This window comes from Quercus robur, chromosome 8 (assembly GCF_932294415.1).
Source record: "Quercus robur chromosome 8, dhQueRobu3.1, whole genome shotgun sequence".
Classification (NCBI taxonomy): domain Eukaryota; kingdom Viridiplantae; phylum Streptophyta; class Magnoliopsida; order Fagales; family Fagaceae; genus Quercus; species Quercus robur.
The window spans coordinates 66578315-66593382 of NC_065541.1; the positions used below are offsets into that span (position 1 = coordinate 66578315).

General features: G+C 37.8%; 1 protein-coding gene across 1 annotated transcript; it reads right to left on the reverse strand.

The window, feature by feature from the left end:
• Positions 1 to 55: 55 nt before the first annotated feature.
• LOC126696668 (uncharacterized) lies at positions 56 to 13229 on the reverse strand. The gene is made up of 6 exons (XM_050393354.1): positions 13214 to 13229; positions 1691 to 1783; positions 1432 to 1561; positions 757 to 998; positions 201 to 272; positions 56 to 84 (listed from the first exon to the last, which is right to left on the reverse strand). The coding sequence occupies exons 1-6, from the start codon at positions 13227 to 13229 to the stop codon at positions 56 to 58; spliced, it is 582 nt and encodes a 193-aa protein (XP_050249311.1).
• Positions 13230 to 15068: the final 1839 nt, after the last annotated feature.

The following is a 15068-nucleotide window of genomic DNA, read 5'->3' on the forward strand; positions in this document are numbered from 1 at the left end:
ATCACATTCTCGTGCGTGCTTGGGATCTTGAAGGATTCGAATTGCAAGGTTAGTTTCATTGCCACTTTGAGATGAGCTCATAAACTGAAAGAAAAAGAAAAATGTTGTTATAATTAATTGATTGCACAAGATTAATAGAAAGATATTCTTGGAGCACATTACGCTAAAACGAAATTGTATAGAGATGCAATTTTGACTACCTTCTAATTCATCATACGTCAACTCAAAATTATCTGGCAGAGGAGGAAAATTGGCTCCAAGGGCTCCTGAGTCTGCAAACAACTCCACCACAATAGAAACAATCAAACTCATGAAGAGTAAAAATTATATAGCAATAGCAGGAGAGAAATTCAAACTTCGTCATATAAAGGCTATGAAAATCCAAGTATTTATTAAAATTTGGATCAAAATTATTTATATGTCAATGATGCAGGATAAAGATCCATCAGAATAGCTTCAAAGGCTTTAAAATATAGCCAGAATAACAGAATCTTCATAAAAATTAAAAGAAAAACTTACATTTTAGAAATTATTGTAACTTCCACTTTTTTTAAAATTATCTTACTGAATTTATTGTTGATTAAATCAATTTGGATTCATGATGTTTCTCAAGAATGCCACATAATAGTATAAAATGCTATTTTACTCAAAATCCACTACAATCAACTAAACTGAAAGTAAATTGGTATAAGAGCTTTTACAATCTTAACAAATAAACACTATGCGAATGATATCTCAAATATTATCACAACTCACCCGTAGATAACACATTTGATGTCGGCTGTGGCAAGGGATAATCCCAAAGATATTCAGTATATAAATCGCCATTATCTTGTGCGAGCTTCAGCCCTTGTGAACTTGCTGTGGATGAAGCATTTACAATCCCTTGTGAACTTGCTCTAGATGAAGCATTTGCAATCATTTTGGATGTGGATGATGTAGAACTGATTGGTGGGACAAACTGAACCATACTAGCGGCAGAGCTCTCCATCAACACACTTCATTTTAAGGACAAAAAGTAACCATCATTAGTAAACTTGGCAAGCCAGATATTCAAAGAAAGATAAGATAGTCTCTTCATTAATCTAGGAACTTTTTTTATACACAGACAAAACTTAATCGTCCCAAAAATTAGTGAATTTAATCAATTAACCAATATGCCAACAACAACATGCTATTTGAGCTCTTTCATTATATTAAAGCCAGGTACCTAACTTCTAATTGGAATCAGGACGAAAGGCTTTCCATCATGTATACGTCCATATATTCATAAATATATCAGGAACTAAGTAGCTGCTAGTCAGGTTATTATTAATTTCAAAGCATTTACAAGCTAATAGACATGTATGAACGATTATGTGACAAGTCGCACAAACATAAATCTAATAGCAGTGATGGCTTAGCAAAGAACAAAAGAATATGAAATCTCACTTGTTTTCCACATTAAAGGGATAATGCATATGGTTGGGTATTCCATGGCTTGTGGAGTTGAAATGAGGTTGATTGTAAGCAGGGTAAGGAAACTGTTCTTGAGCCGAGTACCCCATCAGAGAATCGTTCACTATACATGATAAGAAATATGTAAATCAAACAGCGACTGATAAAACAAGTATTAATATATCTAAAAAGCTATTGTCATAAATTAGAGTGGTGCTTTTTCATGGCCATGAAAGAAAAACTGAGAAATTACCTGTAGGAGTAAAAGTTGGCTGTTCACGATGTTGTATTCCTTTGTTATAGTTATAAAAAAACTCAGGATTCTCCTTCTCCAACCTTTCCCACACTGAATTACAAAATGCAAAAAAAAAAAAAAAAAACTAAGATCCATCTTAACTTGACAAAGAAAGAATATAATAATTTGTACATATCTAATGATTTTAGAAGATTATTAATTGGTTACAAAATCCACATACATAATTACTTGATTTTTTGCTAGTTCCAAAAAGAAAAAATTTTGTTTATTTAATTTTATTTCAAACACAAGCCGAACAAGTTTGACTTTATTCATGAAAACAACTTAATTAACTTATTCTTTTTTTAATATATCATAATCACCACGACACACATTCACAAATCTATATAAATAACTAATAGCTAAATTGTAGTTAAAATTATATTATTTGAGTTAAATAAATAGAATTATTTTTGTTTAAAACTTAAAAAGTTTGATTTACTGCCTAGAATTGTGAAAAATTATATGTGCTTATACTTGAGCTTAAGCTTTACTTGTTTACTAAGGTAATGAGAATGAACAAATTTTTCTCGGAGTTGAGCTCAATATGTTCATACTTATTTGCTTCATTTATTACAACTCTTCATATCAGATGTTATATAGTTGGAGCATCAAGACTTCATCATTCAATAAATAGAGATCCTCACACCACCCTTGCTTCGTAATTTATATATATATATATATATATATATATGTGTGTGTGTGTGTGTGAGAGAAATGATTGATTAGATATAAACTAATAGGTATAAGAAGATGCCTACCAGTTTTTACATAAGCAGGATGTATTTGCATATCTCTTTGAGTTGAGATGCACTCTATTGCTTCATCTTTACTCTTATTCAGTCCCAAACACCGACGAATCTCAACTAAGATCTGACAGTCATTTCACAAAAATTAGCACTTTCGAAATAAGCATTTTAGAGATCGAAGAATGCACAATCTAAGGGAGAGAGAGCTATGAACGGTTACATAATCAGTTAGTGAGTTTAAATATTTTCGATCAGCAGAAGAGATTGCAATGGGAGCCCTTGCGCTGTTGTTTTGTGGTACCTCGTCACGTTTCATCCTTATACAATATTTAAAATGTTAGCAAAATAATAAATCGGGATAAATTGAATAGCAAAATTATTTTAGGTTTATGCTAAAGTTTTTTAAATAGAGTTTTTAAAATAATTTTATTCAAACCTTCCCTCCAATATTCTAAAACTTATATATAAAAAAATATTTGAAGTCTAAACTAGATGTACTATGTATTAATTCAATAGCATTTTTGTTTTTTTAAATAATGCTGTAACAATACAATAGACTAATAGAGTTATCTAGTATCTATTGAACTAACCAAACTTCTTATATAATTTTATTTCAACCTTAAGAAGATAACAACAACGATTACGATATCAACAAGAATAGCAACAACATTAACATAAGATATAAAGTTATACCATTAAACCTCACATCACTAGCTTACAAAAAAAAAAAAAAAAAAAAAAAAAAAAAAACAGATCACGTCAAGATTTGGAGTCTTGGACCCTTGTTTACTGATTGCCATGATCAATATTATATATCATGAATTGAACATATGAGAAAGAAAGAAAGATATAAGTATATAACCCTTAAAAGTTATTGTCCTAGGATTTTAAAATATATATTTAATTTCAAATATTTTTACTAAATAATATGTGTGTTGACAAGATTTGTAAAACCTAATATATTGAAGGAGGATTTTGAAAGTATTTCACGGAGTTTATTAACAGGAAGTACAGGAAAATAAAAAGTATGTCTTAGAGGGGAAAAAAAATGCTGTGAGATTACAAGTGAATAATTTGTGCGATATGCTAACTTATTAAACCACAACGAGAAGTAAAAATAAATAAAACAACTACAAAGATTCTTGCTTATGAGTCTTCAAAGATTTGAAGGCCGAATCTCCAAGAAACTCAATTGTGAATGAGAGTAGCTAGTGATAACCTATGTGCATATAAAAGACAGTCAAGAATATTGTCGGTTTCTTTTTTTTGGATTAAAAAAGAGAGAACATTGTCGATTTCGGTTTGTGTAATCCCTATTATTTTGGTGTGTGGACTGGTTTCTAGGATTTAATTATACAGATTTGCTTCTTAGAAAAAGCAACACGGCTTAAACCTTCTTTTTTTCCTTTTTAATTAAATATCAGGTACCTGTGTCATTATGTCATATAATTATCTCACCAAATCATCCAAGGCGATAGAGAAATACTATGCTAATCATAAATAGCAAACTTTAATACTTTTTTTTTTTTTTTGGGTGTGACAAATAGCAAACTTTACTAATTTAGAAACCAAAAAAATAACGATATTAATAAGTAGGTAAAAAAGAAGATAAAATTCCAAGTTCCAACCTGTGATTATTTTCAACAGAGGTCGGGTCTTTAACTCTTTACAAAGAATAAATAAAAGAGAGACAAAAATAAATAAATTACAAATCCTTAAATTACTCAGTCATATTTCTAACATATCTTTACAAAAATACTTGTTTGAATATTTTCACCATACCAGCGTGAAAAGTAGATACAGAAAAAGAAGAAAAAGGATATAAAAAGAGAATTAAAGAAAAAACAAAAACTTTTGAGTACCTGATGGCTGATTTTGATTCTCCAATGAAGTTTTTTTTTTTTGGTTGAGAAATTCTCCAATGAAGTTGAGTTGGCAGAACGAGTTTGCATGAACTTAGCTTTGTTGTGACTTGTGATTATTATTATTGTACTGTTTTCTTTTATAGAAGCTTGAGGCGGTGATCTCTCAAAAAAAAAGCTTGAGGCGGTGATCGACTTTGGTTAGGAAATTCGAGTAGGATTAGGATTAGGAAATTCCAATGCTCAATGTATCCGGGGATGTTTTAGGACTTGGAAAACAGTACAATAATAATAATCACAAGTCATGACCACCCTTGTCCCCACAAATTTTTCTTAATAATATATAATATAACTATTATATAATATTATAGGATAATATAGATATTTGTTCATAATTTACGACTATACAACAAAATGTTTCTGTTTTAAAATTATTTAGCAGAATGCCTCTGGTTTTGAAACTCGATTTTAATAAAATTGAGTTATAGGTAAAACTTGACATTAACAATGTCAAGTTTTATGAATATTTTGCCACTTAAATTTTTTTGCTCGATATTGCTAATATCGGGTTCCACTTAAAAAATATACATAGAATTTGATTTTTAAGATATCAAGTTTTACACAGAGTTCAATTTTGTTAAAATCGAGTTTAAAAAACTGGGGCATTTTATTAAACTGTTTCAAAACAGTGGCATTTTGCTGCATAGTGTGTAAATTAGGGGCAAATGCCCAGTTCCCCTAATATTATAATAAGAAGTTTTTTTTAATAGTATACATAATATAAAATATTCAACAAAAAAATATAATAAAGTATCCTATAGAATATAAATTAAAATTTTAAAGTTTAGACTTCTATACTTCGCCAAAAAAAAAAAAAAACTATATTTTAATATTTTACTCCCTATTAAGAATTAAATCAATCTAGAACCAGCCAAAGGCTTTGTAGTTAAATTGACACTTTTTTATGCACAAAATGCTTAGAGGTCTAAGGAGGAAAGAATTCGAGTTGCAGAGTTAACAACATGTTGTAATAATCTCATATTGTAGGTCTACAACATGTTGTATTGAATGGCTTAATTATCTCAAGACATGGACTGCTAGTACCTGGAGATCTTCAGTTCTATCAATAATATCACTTGCGTTAGGGACTTTCACCCATGTTCCTCTCTCTCTCTCTCTCTCTGGAATTAATTTCCTTTTTTTTTATATTTTTTATGTGTAAAACTATGTGTGTCAAATTATTTAAATATCAAAGATTACCCAGTATGGAGTTATAGAACAATAAGTTTTTTTATATATATATAAATAATCTGTTCATAATTCAAACAAGGTCATTTGAGTTATCATTGCCCCGAGTCTTACACTCTTATTACTATACTCATAACAAGAATGCCACATAATAGTGTAACTATTAATGCTATCTTACTCAAAATCCACAACAATCAACTAAACTCAAAGTAAATTGGTATAAGAGCTTTTGCAATCTTAACAAATAGAGTAATGCTATGCAAATTAACCATGCATGCGTATAGAGACGTAGAGATTAGATAGTTTGGTTTAGTTTACACGAATGAGTCAAAAAATATTGGGCTGGGTTTGGGGAGAGAGTGACGGCCCATTTTATTGGGACATAGAGTGGTAAAATTTAGCCCAATTGTGTTTTCATTGGAAGGATGGAGGAGTATAAAATATCGAGTCCAATCTAAAGATCTAGAATACAAATTTTCCCGTGTCCGTAACATAAAAAACGTCGTCGCGTCTTCAAATCGAATCAAAAACCTGAGTTGTGATTTGGGTTTGTTTTGGACTAAAAAAGGACAAGTGAAGTCAGTCATCTTGATCAAGAGGTTCCTTGTGAGGAGCATTGTTGAGCAAGCTGCGGTTAGAGGGATGTTTAAGAAGCTTGTGTCTATGACCGAAATATAATTTTCCTCACTTCCTTTTTCTTTTTCTTTTTTTAATTTCTAATTTTAAAATTTTAATATTAATTTTTCATTGTTTATCTCTTGCGCGCGCGCTTATACATATCAGTAATCTACAATGGGTCTTTTATCAGTAACCGACTTTGGTTAGGAAATTCGAGTAGGATTAGGATTTAGGAAATTCCAATGCTCAATGTATCCGGGGATGTTATAGGACTAGGGAAATCTCATTCATGTGTGCGACTAGCTGGTTCTATCATGCTATTTTATACTTACTTTTATTTATATATATATATATATATATATATATATACACACTTCTTTAAACATGTGCGTTGTGTGTGCTTAGAAACTTTCCCTTTTTTTTTGGGGTAAAGGTTAATAATTTGAATCTACTATAATTTGGAAATATATATTTTTAATTTTCAAACAAATAAAAAGGATAAATTTTACAGATAAACAGTAATTGTAATTTCTTTTTTGAAAGTGGTTTAGTGATTTAGGGAAAAGTTTTGGTAGGAAAAATAAGATGAACGCGAGGGGGAAAAAGACTAAATTTTAGAGATTCTCTTAGTTTTTTATTTTATATTTTTTAAATTGGGATGTTTTACTTTTATTCGGATGAAAAATGAATAAAAAAAAGCTAAATTTTAGGGAATGAAAAAATGAACGTGAAGGAAAACAAAATCCTAAATTTTAAGAGTTTTTTTTTTTTTTTTGAATTTAAAATGAAATTTGTGTTTGACATTTATGACCTTATTTTTAAGAGAAGTTACCCTTTATTAATGAGGGTGTTTTTGAACCACATAAAAATCCAAAATATTACACCATCCAATAACTTGTTATAGAATTCATATTTTGAAAATCCCACCATTGAATTACATGTTCTATATGTTCTTAACATTTATGCTAATTTTTATGTCTATTAGATGTTATTTACCATTCGATCCATAAATTCATCTTTTATGTATTATTTAAAACTATAAAAACTTGAATTTAAACAATTAATTGATAACATGACTATTAATCTATAATTACCTTAAGATTTTGCAAACCGTTGAATTGCATGTTTAATATGTTCTTAACATTCATGTCAATTTTCATGTTACTCAGATGTTATTTACCATTCGATCCATAAACTCATATTTTACGCATTATTTTAAACTACAAAACTTGAATTAAAACAATTGATTGATGACATGGTTACTAATCTTTGTTCACCTTAAAATTTTGTAAGCATGAAGAATATATGAAGATAATGTAATCTAACGGTGGATTTGTCAAAATTCATATCCAATTAAAAAATATTGGATGGTGTAACATTGTTTAGAGTTACACGCTATATATATATATATATATATATGGGGTGAAAATGGGAATTTACCCCTAATTTACAAATTATGCAGTAAAATGTTTCTGTTTTGAAACTATTTAGCAAAATACCCCTGTTTTTTAAACTCGATTTTAACAAAATTGAGTTCTGTATAAAACTTGATATCCTCATAATCGAGCTATATGTATATTTTTAAGTGAAACTTGATATTACTAATATCAAATTTCACTTAAATTTTCAAAAAAAATTTAAGTGGCAAAATATGCATAGAACTCAATATTGCTAATGTCGAGTTCCACTTGTAACTCAATTTTAAAAAAAATTGAGTTTAAAAAATAGGAACATTTTACTGCATAGTTTGTAAATTAGAGACAAATTCCCATTTTTCCCTGTGTGCGTTTGGGAAGTAATGAAAATTATAAATTATTTCACTATTCAATTTATTTTTTCTACTATTTATAGGTTCCATTGCACTTTTTGGTATTATTCATGGGCTCCTCTATACTATTTCAACTAATTTTTACCTTTATTTATAATACTTTCAACAATAAATTTTCAATTTCAGTAAAATAAGTGGTATCCAAATAAATACTGTACTTCTGTGCTGAAAGTATTCCAAGAGGAAAATAGAGTTGATTAATAAAGTTATTAAGTGTTTTGACTTTTGAGTATCGAGGCATGTTGGCCTTTTTGACTTATTAGTGTGTTCTTTTCTCCCTTCCTCTTTTTGTCTTTTCTTCTTCTCTCTCTTTTACGGAATACTGCTGTACAACAACCCCTAAACACCACAAAAACCTCTTTTTTAAGTTCTTACAAACTCCCCAATTTGTCCAACCCTACACCAAAGTCCAACCCTTGTTGGGCTTTGTAGAACCTAGTTTTGTTTGATCCGGTTCAACGACCTAACTCGACCCAAATAATATTGCATGGGGGAAAAAAAATTTGGGCCCGTTTTTATATAGAAACCGAATTTGGTGATTAGGGTTTTTATTGTGGGTGTTGTTGCCGTGTTTTGAGAGAGAAAAAATATTGTAGCCGCACTTTGTATTTTTCTCTGATAATAGTGAAATCTCTGCAACTCCGTGGGCGTAGGCAAATTGCCGAATCACGTAAATACTGTCTTGTACGTGTGAATTTTTTTTTCTTTGGCGTGTATTTTCTCTATTTTTTGTTTCTCACAGATTGGGAAGTTGAGTTAATTCCCTACAACCCTATCTATCATTTGCATTCAAAATATTATGACATAGAAGAATATGTTTAAGATATTTTGTATGGTCCATCCAACTAAGAATCCTTTTTCACCCTTGTCAGAAATATTTGACTGCTGCAGCAGAAATCAATGGTGCAATCTATGTTGCTGGAGGATATGATGGAAAGGATTACTTGAAGTAAGATGACATTTTAATTTCGATATTTGTTGCTTAAATATTTACTTATTTGTTGGATGAGTAGTTCTCTCATCTCTGCCACTTATCTAAAGGAAAAAAGAAAAAAAAGGACGAGTGGTTATCTGTCACCAGTAAGCAGAGTTCATCTACACTTGCTGCATAATAAATGCAGTGGGCCTGCTTGAAATCAATCTATTGTGCTATACTTGAGTTGTGAAGAACAGTTCAAATATAAATATCCCATGTGTCTGAAATATAAGCCAATGCTGCAGACATAAATCTAGCGTCCAGTAAAAGTGACTCTAGTGTTGTGTGAACACACATATATAAGTGTAATGCATTGCATGCCTCATTTTATTTACGTTGTTATCTCCTTGTTTGGGCTTTTTCAATTATATGTGATCTTGATATTAGAAAAGCCAAGATCAGCTGCAACAATGTCTTGGAATTTCTTCCAGAATGGTTGTAAATTGGAGGTGATGAGGATAAAATTATGCTGGCAAGGATGACGGGACAGACTTGACAAAGGGGGTGACGGGACAGACTTGACAAGGGTGACGAGATGGTTTTGCCGTCAGCATTCCTCCAAGGCTGACGGTGACCTGAAGTAAAAGAACTACACATAGGTCCGAACGTCCGGAAGTTGACGGAATAAGCGTAGACTGACGGGATAACATAAACTGACGGCGTCAGTCTATGGAATGATTGTTCTGCACGTTTACGTGCACGAGTAAATAACTTGCTCCCCACGTTTCATGAAACCTAAGGACTCCTATATGGAAAGAATCCCGTAAAATACGCCCAAGAAGACTCCTATAAGGAAAAGACTTCTACTCCAAGGAAAAGAGGGGCAGCCCTCGCTACTATAAAAACCCAAGCACTCTCACAAACCAAGGTACGCATAATTTACCCTCTCTGGCACTCTAGAGCAGTGAGAATAAGTCTAACTTGACCTTCGGAGGGTGTTTGGCCGGTACCACACCGGTACTCCCCGCTAGGTTATTCCTTTTCGTTGTGCAGGTGCCATTTGCGATCGTACGAGGAATGTGTGACTCACTGGTGGTATTATTTCCAGCATCATCAGTTGGCACCGTCTGTGGGAAACGTTTTAGCACATTTTCGCTTCCCAGACAGAAGAGTTACATGGTACTCACTCGCTCAATGGCGACCACCAACGACATGCAAGAAGAAGAAGCCCCTACGACCGCGCTTGAAAGACAGGTGAGGACACTCGCCGCCGCCGTGGAGCGCCTCACCAAACAAAACCACGAGCTGGAAGAGCAACTGAGACAAAAAAATGCAGCTCCCAACAACCATGGAGCAGATCAAGAAGGAACCAGCACCGACAGAAGAAACCAGGAAGGACCCCAGGCCAGCAACGCCCCGAGCAAACCAGAACAGCAAAACACGAGCATCCCCTCCCTCGCAGAAACCACTCCACCACTTGTTATCGCAGAGATGCAAGCCATGAAGGAACAAATGGAGGTAATGATGAATGCTCTCAAGGGACGAGTATCAAGCGACCTTGACGACCTTGTCAACCGAACTGACTCGCCGTTCACCGCCACCGTCAACACCTACCCTTTACCAAGTAAGTTCCGCATGCCACAGATAGACAGTTATGACGAAGTCAAGGACCCACTGGACCACCTGGAAACCTTCAAGACCCTAATGCACCTTCAAGGAGTTGCGGACGCCATCATGTGTAGGACCTTCCCTACAACGCTGAAGGGCGCAGCAAGAATTTGGTTCAGCCGACTAACGCCGAACTCCATCAACACCTTCAAAGAGCTTAGCGCTCAGTTTACCGCACACTTCATTGGAGGCCATCGATACAAGAAGTCTACGGCTTGCTTGATGAGTATGAAGCAGCAAGAAGGTGAAACTTTAAGAGCCTACATCTCCCGCTTCAACAAAGAGACGCTCTCGATCGACGAAGCCGACGATAAAATACTTGTTGCGGCATTCACGAATGGCTTGAAGAAGGGTATGTTTCTGTTTTCCCTATATAAAAATGACCCAAAAACCATGTCGGAAGTACTTTATCGCGCCACGAAGTATATGAACGCTGAAGATGCGCTGTTAGCTCGGGAAGAGAGGCCCAGGAAAAGAGAAAGGCAGGAAGACAATTGACAGGACCAAGGCCGGAAGAAGGCAAGAACAGGAGACCGAAGGGACGAAAGGCGCACCAAACCCCTAGGGGGAAGGTTCACGAGCTTCACTCCGCTAACAGCCCCGATAGATCAAGTCCTTATGCAAATTAAGGACGAAGAGGCTCTGACGTTCCTGGGAAAACTGAAAAGCGACCCCAACAAACGTTCCCGGGATAAGTATTGCCGATTCCATCGCGACCACGGCCACGACACAGCTGATTGCTATGACCTCAAGCAGCAGATTGAAGCCCTCATTAGACAAGGAAAGCTGCAGAGATTCGTTAGCAAGGAGAAAACGGATCCCCCCGAACAAGACCAACGTCCTCGACGGGATAATGAGCGCCCGAGGCCCCCGATCGGAGATATAAGGATGATCGTAGGAGGAACGGCTGTCGCCGGGACATCCAAGAAGGCCCGCAAGACCTACCTTCGGATGGTACAAAATGTTCAACTGACGGGAGTCGTACCAAAGATAGCGCGGAGAGAGGGTCCCATAATCGGATTCTCAGAAGAAGACGCGAGACGCCTTCACCATCCACATGACGATGCACTCGTCGTCAGCTTGCGTGTAGGAGATTACAACATGCACCGGGTGCTGATCGACAATGGCAGCTCAGCAGATATCTTGTACTACACAGCATTCCAACAGATGAGAATCGACAAGGAACGACTGATCCCAACAAATGCCCCACTCGTTGGCTTTGGCGGGAGCCGAGTATTCCCACTGGGCGCGGTCACATTATCCGTAATTGTAGGTGATTACCCTCAACAGATAGCCAGGGAGGTGACATTCTTGGTGGTTGACTGCTCGTCAGCTTACAACGCTATCCTCGGGAGACCCACGCTCAACTCATGGAAGGCGGTGACCTCCACTTACCACCTGATGATAAAGTTCCCAACTGACTACGGAGTAGGGGAGCTGCGCGGGAGTCAGATGGCCGCACGCGAATGTTACATAGCCATGATGGAAATGGAGGATCAGTTTCAGGCCTTAAGCATAGAAGAGCACCGGACGGTAACGGAGCCGGTTGAGAAATTAGAAGAGATACCCCTTGACAGTTCCGACCCAGGCCGGACGACCAGAATTGGAACGCTCGCTAACCCCACGGTCCGTCAGGAACTCATAACCTTCCTCAGATGCAATCAAGACGTATTCGCATGGGGCCATGAGGATATGTCGGGAATAGATCCTTCGGTCATGGTGCACAGGTTGAATGTGTCGCCTGCCTTTCCACCTATCAGACAAAAGAAGAGGGTGTTTGCCCCTGAGCGAGACCGAGCCATAGCAGAGGAAGTCAGGAAGCTACAGGAAGCAAGCTTCATTAGGGAAGTATACTATCCCGACTGGTTAGCAAATGTAGTAATGGTCAAAAAAGCAAGCGGAAAGTGGCGGATGTGTGTGGACTTCACCGACCTTAACAAGGCCTGCCCCAAGGATAGCTACCCCCTCCCGAGGGTTGATGTCCTAGTAGACTCTACAGCCCGACACCAGTTGCTGAGCTTCATGGACGCTTTCTCGGGGTATAACCAAATCCGAATGCACGAAGCGGACCAGGAGAAAACGTCGTTCGTAACCAGCCAAGGCCTCTTCTGTTACAAGGTCATGCCCTTCGGCCTAAAAAACGCAGGCGCAACGTACCAAAGGCTCATGAACAAAATGTTCGCGCAACAGATTGGGAGGAATGTCCAGGTCTACGTAGACGACATGCTAGTCAAAAGCCGAAGGGAGGAAGATCATCTAGGAGATCTCAAAGAAACGTTCGACACACTTCGCTCCTACAACATGAAGCTCAATCCGGGGAAATGCGCCTTTGGAGTGACGGCAGGAAAATTCTTGGGATTCATGGTATCTTAAAGGGGAATCGAGGCGAACCCGGACAAGATCCGGGCCATTATGGATATGGCACCACCAAGAAATGTGAAGGAGGTGCAAAGCCTCAATGGAAAGATAGCGGCGCTAAACAGGTTCGTGTCAAGGGCGACGGACAAATGCTTGCCCTTCTTCCGAACATTAAAGAAATCCTTCGAGTGGACTGACGAATGCCAGCAAGCCTTCAAAGAATTAAAGGCTTACCTCTCCTCCCCACCATTGCTAAGCCCGTCGCAGCCGGGAGAAGAACTTTTTCTCTATCTAGCCGTCTCCCCCGCAGCCGTTAGCGCGGCCCTGGTCAGAGAAGAAGAGAAAGTGCAAAAACCCGTGTACAACGCAAGCCGAGCGCTTCACGGTGCCGAAGAAAGATACCCGCCCATGGAGAAACTTGCCTTCGCATTAGTTACGGCAGCCCGTAAACTCAAACCATACTTCCAAGCTCATACTGTAAACGTCCTGACTGACAAGCCTTTGCGACGGGCAATGAGCAGCCCCGAGGCTGCGGGACGATTGGCGCTATGGGCTATAGAGCTGAGCGAATTTGACATTCAATATCGCCCGCGGACCGCTATCAAAGGACAGATCGTCGCCGACTTTATAGCTGAGTTCACTCATGACAAAGACAAGGGGGCAACAGAGTCCCCTCAATGGAGCATATATACGGACGGATCGTCCAACAGGCAAGCCGCAGGGGCCGACATTGTGCTACTATCGCCCGAAGGAGACACCATCGAATGTATGGTCCGTCTCGACTTCCCTGCCACCAACAATGAGTCGGAGTATGAGGCTCTGATAGCGGGACTTGACCTCGCCAAAGCAGCAGGAGCCGCGAAGGTAGTCATCCATTGCGATTCACAGGTCATCACTAACCAAATAAACGGAGACTACGATTGCAAGGGCGAAAAGATGAAAAGGTACCTTGATGAAGTAAGGACGAGGGTGGGTGACCTAGAAGCCAAAGTCGTCCAAATTCCCAGAGAAGAAAACGAGAGGGCCGACCGTCTCGCGAAGGCCGCTTCAGCTGAACAAATGGTCATCCCTGGTAATGTACTCTCTTTCGTACAACTTTCCCCACTAATAGATCTCAGCAACATGCAGGAAGTATGCTCCGATGGTAGCTGGACAGCGCCATTAGTTTCGTACCTAAAAAACGAGGTCTTACCAGACGAAAAGGAAGCTGCAAGGAAACTTAAAGTCCAGGCGGCGAGGTTTGTCCTGATAAAAGACATCCTGTATAAAAGAGGTTTCTCCCGACCATATCTGAGATGCCTGGGTACGGAAGAGGCAGACTACGTCATGAGAGAAGTACATGAAGGAATCTGCGGAAACCACTCAGGGTCTAGATCGTTGGTACACAAGCTTGTGCGAGCAGGGTATTATTGGCCCACCATGCAGAAGGATGCCGAAGCCTACGTCAGGGCCTGCGACAAATGCCAAAGGTTCAGCAATATTATTAGACAACCAACTGAAGAGTTGACCCCGATGACAGCCCCATGGCCATTCGCACAGTGGGGATTAGATATTATGGGACCATTCCCTACAGCCGTACGACAGCTAAAATTCCTGGTAGTAGGCATCGACTATTTCACAAAATGGGTGGAAGCTGAAGCTTTGGCAACGATTACAGAAAGGAACGTGCGGAGCTTTGTCTGGAGATGTATCATATGCAGGTTTGGCATTCCTAGAGTCTTTGTCTCGGACAACGGGAGACAGTTCGACAACGACCCCTTCCGGGATTTTTGCTCACAGTTAGGAATAAAGAATCACTACTCCTCCCCCGCCCACCCTCAAGCTAATGGACAGGTCGAAGTCACGAACCGATCCTTACTCAAGATTATCAAGACTCGGCTCGAGGGGGCAAAGGGTATATGGCCCGAAGAATTGCCAAGTATACTATGGGCATACAGGACGACGGCAAGAACACCCACGGGAGAGACACCGTTCCGACTGACGTACGGAGGCGAAGCAGTTATCCCAGCCGAAGTTGGACTCACAAGCTACAGGGTGCACAACCATGATAAGAACAAAAACGACGAGGCTATGCGACTACAGCTCGACC

What these genes read in the sequence shown, in the direction of transcription:
- LOC126696668 (XM_050393354.1), bottom strand. An exon ending in GCCAACTTTTACTCCTACAG is followed by an intron (nt 1,562 to 1,690) that starts GTAATTTCTCAG and finishes TATCATGTATAG; the next exon opens with TGAACGATTCTCTGATGGGG. An exon ending in CCCTTTAATGTGGAAAACAA is followed by an intron (nt 999 to 1,431) that starts GTGAGATTTCAT and finishes CTTAAAATGAAG; the next exon opens with TGTGTTGATGGAGAGCTCTG.